The sequence below is a fragment of the Heterodontus francisci genome, unplaced genomic scaffold, assembly GCF_036365525.1.
Source record: "Heterodontus francisci isolate sHetFra1 unplaced genomic scaffold, sHetFra1.hap1 HAP1_SCAFFOLD_188, whole genome shotgun sequence".
Lineage (NCBI taxonomy): Eukaryota > Metazoa > Chordata > Chondrichthyes > Heterodontiformes > Heterodontidae > Heterodontus > Heterodontus francisci.
Window position 1 is genome coordinate 489,052 of NW_027140635.1, and position 8,530 is coordinate 497,581.

General features: G+C 42.4%; 1 protein-coding gene across 7 annotated transcripts in view; it reads left to right on the plus strand.

Annotated features, from left to right (window-relative positions):
- LOC137360358 (deleted in malignant brain tumors 1 protein-like) overlaps nt 1-8,530 on the plus strand; it is a 33,939-nt gene that overhangs the window by 22,766 nt on the left and 2,643 nt on the right. For 5 of the 7 annotated variants that reach the window (XM_068025813.1, XM_068025815.1, XM_068025817.1 and 2 more), the window contains 8 exons: nt 1,015-1,329; nt 2,274-2,588; nt 5,546-5,860; nt 6,953-7,270; nt 7,354-7,410; nt 7,491-7,808; nt 7,960-8,001; nt 8,396-8,505. In XM_068025813.1, coding sequence (XP_067881914.1) covers nt 1,015-1,329; nt 2,274-2,588; nt 5,546-5,860; nt 6,953-7,270; nt 7,354-7,410; nt 7,491-7,808; nt 7,960-8,001; nt 8,396-8,505 — 1,790 coding nt within the window. Of the gene's footprint in view, nt 1-1,014; nt 1,330-2,273; nt 2,589-5,545; nt 5,861-6,952; nt 7,271-7,353; nt 7,411-7,470; nt 7,809-7,959; nt 8,002-8,395; nt 8,506-8,530 lie in introns of those variants that run through there. The other 2 variants (XM_068025816.1, XM_068025820.1) reach the window with 2 other exon arrangements.

Consider the following 8,530-nt stretch of genomic DNA (forward strand, 5'->3'; position numbering starts at 1 on the left):
TTCCTAATGCTGTGATTCGAGTAACTATAGAGGAGCAAATGGGTTTGGGTGTTCAGGGATAAAAGGGTTAAATTGTGAGGGCAAGTTTGAAACATTTAGATTGTTTACCCCTGAGTTTCGAAAGTTGACGGTTATGCAATTGGAAAGATAAAGCGATAACAGAATTCGATGAGTAGAGACCAAGAAACTATTTCCTGTGGTTTCGGAATCCAGAACATGGAGAACAATCTTCAATCGGAGCGAGGCCATTCAGAAGTGAAATTAGGAAGCACATTTACATTAAAAAAAGAAATTGCGGAAGTCATGCATTTCCTTCTCCAAAAGGCAGCTGTAAATTTTGAGGCTGAGATCGTTTGGTTCTTATTAGGAAAAGGTATCAACAGATATAGAGTAAAGGCAGGAAAATGGAGCTGAGGAACGTTCAGTCATGACCTAATTGAGTGGAGGGACAGCTTCAAGGCAGAATTGTTGATTTCTGTAACTTTGTTCCAGGTAGTAGTGATAGGAGTAATGGTAACTGTAATAGTAACAGTAATAGTAACAGCAATAGTTGCAGTAATAGCAGTACCAGTAATTCTGGAGCTAACAGGAGTAGAAGCAGCAATAGTATTAACAGCAGTAATAGAAGGCGTGCAATAGTAGCAGTAGTAAAATAATAAAACATATTAGCAGTGATACAGGTAATAGTAGAAGTTGTGATTATGCTAGTCGTAGGTGTCTTCTTTGGGCCTCCTTATCTCGAGAGACAATGGATATGCGCCTGGAGGTGGTCAGTGGTTTGTGAAGCAGCGCCTGGAGTGGCTATAAAGGCCAATTCTGGAGTGACAGGCTAGTAGTAGCTGCAGAAGTAGTAATAATCACAGTACTGGTATTAATAGTTATTGCTCCAATTCAGCTGCAACCAGATAAAATGTGAATCCGCCTAAAATTATTTTCAGTGTAACTAGGCTAATTGCGGCATTATTGGTATTTGTTAATATAATTATTGTTATTATTATAATTATTATTAATTAGATCACAAAGCACTCAGACTTGTATCTGAAGGTACCCGATGCTCCGGCCGGGTGGAAGTGCTATACAGAGAGCACTGGGGGACGCTGTGTGATGATTATTTTGGTTTAGAAGACGCCAACGTGGTCTGTCAGCACCTTCAGTGCGGCACAGCAACCGCAACCCCCGGAAGAGCTCACTTTGGGAAAGGAGCCGGTCCAGTGTGGAAGGAGAACTACAGGTGCCGGGGGAACGAGACCAACTTCTGGGATTGTCCTGTTTCATCCTGGGATCAGTTTAGCTGCTCACATGAAAATGACGCCAGTGTTATCTGTTCAGGTGAGTCATCTCAGACTATTGAACTGAAACGAAACTGGACTGAGTTGTTTTTGTCAGCCGATTTATTTTCAAGTTAGTTAGCACTAAACTAAGAGGTATCAATGCACCACATGTTTAACAAATGAATGTCTCTTGTATCTCTATTCTCTGAATTCAGAGCCTTATTCAGAGTTCGCTATCCGAGCAGTTGGCAGAAACGCTCAAACAGTAAAACGGGGACCATGATATACAATGGGAATGCTGCACCTCTATTTCTTTTTTTATGTATTCATTCACGGGATATGGGTGATGTTGGCCGGACTAACTATATTCCCTATCCATAGTTACCCTTGAAAAGGTGCTGGTCAGCTGTCTTCTTTAACCGCTGCTGTCTGTATAGTGCTTCTCCAGGGCTGCACAGAAGGGAGTTCTGGTACTTTCACCCTGCCACAATGAACATGTGAACATAGGAAATAGCAGCAGCAGTAGGCCATTCGGCCGCTTGAACCTGTTCTGTCATTCAAAAAGATGCCCATCAACTGCTTGGCATATAGCAGTGTCGACAAATCAAAAGTACTTAATTACTGTGAAATGCACTGGGACGTCATGGGAAATGTTCTGTCAATTCAAACCTGTCTGTTTCTCCCCGGATTGGATAAGATGATCTGTGAACAATGAGAATCCATTTGAAAGCCCTGCTCCTGTCTTCCATCACGGCACATTCAGAGCAGTCTGGGCCATTCGCCCGCAGTTCACTTCAAGTCTTTCCCCAGAATAGCCTGCGGAAGTTGCTCAGTATCTCTCTAAAATCGATTCACTTAGAAAAGGTAATGGTGAAGAGCAACTGTCTACATAACAGAAACTTTAATTATTAAAATTGTCAATAACTAACCGAGTGTGAGGAAGTATATGATGGGATAGTTTGGCTTCAGTTTAACCCGTCCTCAATGTATTTCATGTTGCAGATGAAGATTGGTCACTAAGACTGACTAACGGGGGAAGCCGCTGTGATGGGCGAGTGGAGATTTACTACAAGGGCAGCTGGGGGAGACTGCAGGACAGAATCTGGAACCTGAATGATGCTAACGTGGTCTGTACACAGCTGGGCTGTGGTGAAGCGACAGCTGTTTATAACTATTCAAAGTACGGAAAGAGTGAAGGGCCCGTCTGGGTGAATGATGTCGGATGTGAAGGAAACGAATCGCAGCTCCAGAACTGCGGCTTATTCACATTGAATTCGTCTCTGACTGATAGTATGGATGCAGGGGTCCTGTGCTCAGGTGAACTAATAGCTCACTACTTTTACAGAGCCAATCAAGTGGAATTTGTATTCTGCTGACAAAGTGATAAGATAGGTCACTCTCCAAGGCATCTCTTAAACCAATCATTATACTGAGAGGATGAGTGCAGAGAAAGATGACACAGCCAGAACTGAACAACAATGAGGATTTTCATTTTTATAGCGCCTATAACAAACATCAAAATGTAAAGGCTCTTTACAGGAATACAACAGATGCAAAATTTACATAGAACCAAACAAGAAGACAGTAAAACGAGTGACTGAAACTGGGTCACAGGCGTAGATTTCAGGAGGGCAACTTCTAAGTGGAAAAGCAGAGATGTTTAGGGATGGATTTCCGATCTTAGGTCCAAAACAACTAAAGGAACGGATGCCAATTGTGGGTGGGGATAGTAAATGATGTACAAACAGCCAGAATGGAGTAAAGTAGAGGCCATGGAATGTTTAGAGCGGGAGGCGGTTATGGTGATAGGATGAGGGGTGAGAGATCCTAGAGGTATTTAAACATGATGATGATATTGGCGGAGGGGAAACCAAGTAGATCAGGAATATAGGATCAGGAATATGCTATTTAGCCCTTTGAGCCTCCTCCACCATTCTATATCATGGCTGATCGTCTACCTCAAAACCATATTCCCACACTATCCCCATATCTTTTGATGTCATTAGCAACTGGAAATCTATTGATCTCTGGTTTGAGCTTATTCAGTGACTGAGCTTCCAACTCCCTCTCAATAGCGAATTCCAAAGATTCAATACCCTCTGAGTGAAGAAGTTCCTCCTCATCTCAGTACTAAATGACCTGCTCTTTATTCTGAGATTGTGCCCCCTGGTTCTGGACCCCACATCCTTTCTGCATCAACCGTGTCTATCCCTTTAAGAATTTTGTAAGTTTCCGTGAGATCGCCTCTCATTCTTCTAAAATCCAGCGAGTAAAGGCCCAGTCTCCTCAATTTGTCCTCATTGGACTGTCCCACCATCCCAGGAATCAGTCTGGTGAGCCTTCACTACACTCCCTCTTTGGCAAGTATATCCTTCCTCAGACAAGGGGACCAGAACTGCACACAATATCCTAGGTGGTGCCCCACTAATGCTCTACATAATTGAAGCAAGACTTCTTTGCTCCTGTATTCAAATTCTCTTGCGATAAAGTCTAACAGTCTGTTTGCCTTGCTGGATGCTTTTTGTACCTGCATGTTAGCTCTCAGTGAATTATGAACAAGGACACCCAAGTCCCTTGGTACATCAACACTTTCCAATCTCTTACCATTTAAGAAATAGTCTGCCCCTCCGTTCCTCCTTTCAAAGTGGATAACCTCACACTTATCCACATTATATTCCATCTGCCATGTCCTTGCCCATTCGCAAAGCCTGTCCAAATCCCCTTGAAGCCTCTTTGCATCCTCCTCAAAACTCACATTCGCACCAAGTTTTGTGTCATCTGCAAACTTCGAAATATTACAATTGGTCCCCAAGTCCAAATCATTGATATAAACTGTGAACAGCTGGGGCTCAAGCACTGATCCTTGTAGTAAGCCACTGGTTACCTACTGCCGATCTGAGAATGACCCATTTATTCGTGCTCTCTGTTTACTGCCTGTTACTCAATTCTCAATCCATGCTCGTACATTACACCCAATCCCACGTGCTTTTCTTTTGCTTGGTAACGTCCTATGCGGGACTTTACCAAAAGCCTTCTGACAGTTCAAATTCATTGGTTCTCCCTCATCCACTCTGCCAGTAGCATCCTCAAAACACTCTAACAAGTTTATCATACATGATTTCCCCGTCACAAATCCTTGTTGACTCTGCCCAATCAGAACATTATTTTCGAAGTGCCCAGTAATCACATCCTTTGCAATAGATTCTTGTATTTTCCCTTGCCGGCGTCAGGCTAACAGGTCTGTAGTTCCCCGTTTTCTCTCTCCTTTCATAAACAACGACCACCGATTTGCTCTTGAGTGGGACCTTCTGCTGTTCTGGCAAAGAGATTTAGGTGAATTGAAGTATTTGGAGGGTGTAGGATGTGAGGCCAGCCAGCAGAGCATTGGAACAATCCATTCTGGAGGGAACAATGGCACAGATGAGCCTTTCAAAAGTAAATGGGCTGAACTAATGGCGAAATCGAACAATGATACGGAAGTGGAAGTCTTTCTGACGGATGCCATATGGTATTGCAACTTCAGGGAGAAGGAACTGGATAGAGAGTATGATGTCCCGAGGGAAATCGCTCTCTTGACGAGCTAGTGCAGACACGATGGGTCAAATGGCCGTGCTGTAACTATTATTTGATTCTGTGATATACTGATGTAAGAACGCTCATACTCTGCACATTGGAACTTACATCAGCACTACCGCCAAAAGTCTGCCAGCACTTGCATGCTGCATACTGGAAGACAGATGTTGTGGGTTTGTAAGTGTGTACTTTGCATTGTGCAGTCTGCACAGGAAGTGATAAGTAGGCTTGTGGATAAGTCTGCGAATTAGTAAAATGTGGAGGGGTCTGGTGAAATTAACGTAAGCCTGAAGATAAATTCAATGGGAGATGAAAGTAAATATCAAACAAAAGTAAAGAATATGGGTAAGTCAAACGACAAGGAACAAATCCCCTTCTGGAAATGATTCTAAAATGCCTGTATAGCGTGAGTGGAACGTTTAATAAGAACTAATTCATTTGGCGGTATAACAACGTGCACAGCATTCAGCACAAAATGGTGGGTGTGGAGGACATAGTTCGTCGGAGTCAGAAATATCTGAAACATTTCAAAGTTGTACATTCTTTGCAATAGGTACGTGTAGAACAGATTGGATACTTTCTTATACCTAGCAGATTAAAAAAATATGATTTTAATTTAGCTGGAGAATAAACAATGAGTTGGATAGTGATGTGATGAATGTGTATTGAAAATATAATCCTCCTGTATTGTCGTCCATCAGCCCACATACAGTTAAGGTTGTCTGACGGTGGAAGCCCGTGTGCTGGCCGAGTGGAAATTTATTACAATGGGACATGGGGCTCTGTTTGTGATGATTCCTGGGATCTGGCGGACGCTGACGTAGTTTGTAAGCAGCTGGGTTGTGGGAATGCAGTGGACCTGGCACTTCCTGCTTCTTGTGGACCAGGTTCAGGGCCAGTTTGGTTGGATGAGCTGAATTGTTCCGGTAACGAATCATTTCTCTGGGAATGTCACTCAGCATCGTGGGGTAATCACGACTGTTCTCATAAAGAGGATGTGAAGATCATGTGTTCAGGTAAGGATACGCACAATGTACTCATTTTCTGCAGTGTTGTACATCTGACTTCGCACGGAAGATATTACATAGAATTGCATACAATTTACAGCAATAATTTGGCCATTCGGCTCAAAGCTCTATGTGGGGTTGATGCTGCACACGAGTATCACCCCACATTACTGCATCTACCACGATCTGTGCATGCTCCTATTTCTTCCTCCCTCATGTACTGATCGAGCTTCACCTTAAAGGCAGCTGTGATATTCGTCTCAACTATTGATTCTGGTCCAAAGACTGCCTAGGTAAAAACAGAAGATTTTTCTGAATTTCCTATTGGATTTATGAATGACTATCTTACATTTATGTTCCTTAGCTTTGGTCTCTGACACTTTATATGTGATTAGTGTCTCTATAGCCAATAATCTCTTTGCTCCGATACATGATTTGCGCTCTTAATTGCCTTTTTATTCTTCCTAGCAACTTCCACTACATTCAACTTCTCTGTATTAAAGTTAATTTTCCAATTGCACGCCCATTCTGTTTTCTTGTATTCTGCCACACTCTTCATTAGTATTAACTATGCTCCGCATCACCTGTACATTTTGAAATCGCACTTTCAATTCCTAAATCCAAATCATTGATGTAAATGTTGATCAGCAGTGACACCAGAACCAATCCCTGTGGAACAGCAGTTCCGACCTTTGCCATTCTGGATAACTGCCTTTAACCCTGACGATATGTTTTGTAGCCTGTTTTCAATCCATTCTTCTACTGATCCTGTGACCTCCGTCATGATTCCACTCTGTAGTACCTTTTCGAAGGCCTTTTAAAAATCCACGCACTTTAAAAAAATTGCATCATTCCTGTCTATTCTTTTTGTAACTTCTTCAAAGAATTCAATATGGTTGATCAAGCGTGACCTTTCCTTTTGTAATTCATGTCGAATATTTTTAATTACAAATTTGAATTGCAGATGTTTTCTATTAGCTTTCTGAAACAATTACCGGCAATCAGTAAAGACAACTGGTGCAGCATGTGTTGAGCTGTGCAGTATGAAGATACAACGAATTATCAGTCTAACTATCTGGATATTTCTTGTGTCATTGACAGAGCACAAAGAGCTGCGGCTGGTGAATGGGAAGCATCGCTGTGAGGGGAGAGTGGAAGTGTTCTACAATAGCACCTGGGGAACAGTGTGCTTGGATAAACTTGATCCACTTGATGCAGAAGTGATCTGTAAACAGTTACAGTGTGGTCTCTTAAAATCTATCGATTATGAGACAAAGTCATTTGGAGAAGGTTCCGGACCCATTTGGCTCAATGAAATTGAGTGTATGTCACACGAGTCGACCCTTTGGCAGTGCCAATCAGACCCGTGGGGTGAAAACAAATGTGAACACAGGGATGATGCTGGTGTTGTTTGTACAGGTAACACAACAAACCTCTCAATGTGAGAGTGTAATTTCAAACATTGATATCTTATACAGTCAGTATGTTTCTCTTCTCAACAGAAGCACAAATAACTAAGGAGCAGCCCCAAAGATCAAAGGACTGCATGCGAGAATCAGGTGTGTGCTCCTCTTCATTAGGCAAACTATCTAACTTGTCTTACACTACATCAATAATAGTCATTGATTCTCTTTGACAGATTCGGCACAATGGTTGCGACTGTTTGGAGGTAACAACAACTGCTCCGGGAGAGTGGAGATATTGTGCAATAACATATGGGGCACGGTGTGTGATGACTCCTGGGATTTAACCGATGCCAATGTTGTCTGCAGACAGCTGGGTTGTGGCTCCGCTTTATTGGCCCCAGGAGGGGCTACCTTTTCCCAGGGTGACGGTGTTATCTGGCTGGATAAGGTGAAGTGCACTGGAAGCGAGTCTTCCCTGTCTGACTGTCCTTCCTCATCGCCTGCTCAATCTGACTGTGACCACAAGGAAGATGCCAGTGTGATTTGTTCTGGTGAGGGTGCCAGGTTCAGCGAGTGGGTTTAGGGTTCCTTATTCTGTTAAATTGACTCGTCAGTTCAGGAAATTAAGAACAGTATTTATCGTTTTAATGTAAAGTGCTGAAATGTCATCTTCCTGAACTTTTTGTACAATATATTCCACAGGAGTCAATGTGTTGCCAATTGCTTTCCCGGACATATCTGCAGGTACTTACTATTATTAGTATTCGAGCTAGCGTCAGTGTTTGTATTAGTGGAATGGTATTGTTGCCATTTTCTGAAGGTAATATGAGCGCTTTCGCACTGACTGGAACATGTTTTATTTTCTTACCTTATATTTCAAAGCGTTTGTTTGAAATTCCTTTAATTCAAGTTTCTGGTTGTACCTGAACTGTCCTGTACTCATCAGAAACATGGGGGTACTGTCTCTGCAATTTAGACTGACTCACACTTCCTCTGGAGCAATGTGCACCACACAGACTGGAAATGTTCGGCTGAGTCATTACTCGGAAGCAGTGGATATAATTGTTAATTACTTATTGTAACTATTTTCTCATGCAAGACGGACTGTGTTGAACCTTTCTGTATTGTTGTCATTAAGAACAGGGATATAAAACTACTTCCATCCTAGTCGCGGTCTGCTTCGGAGTCCTGCTAATCTGTGTGTTGATTGCACTGATGGCAGTTATACAGAAAAGTCAACCAGAAGAGGTGAGGCTCATATCTTACCACAGAA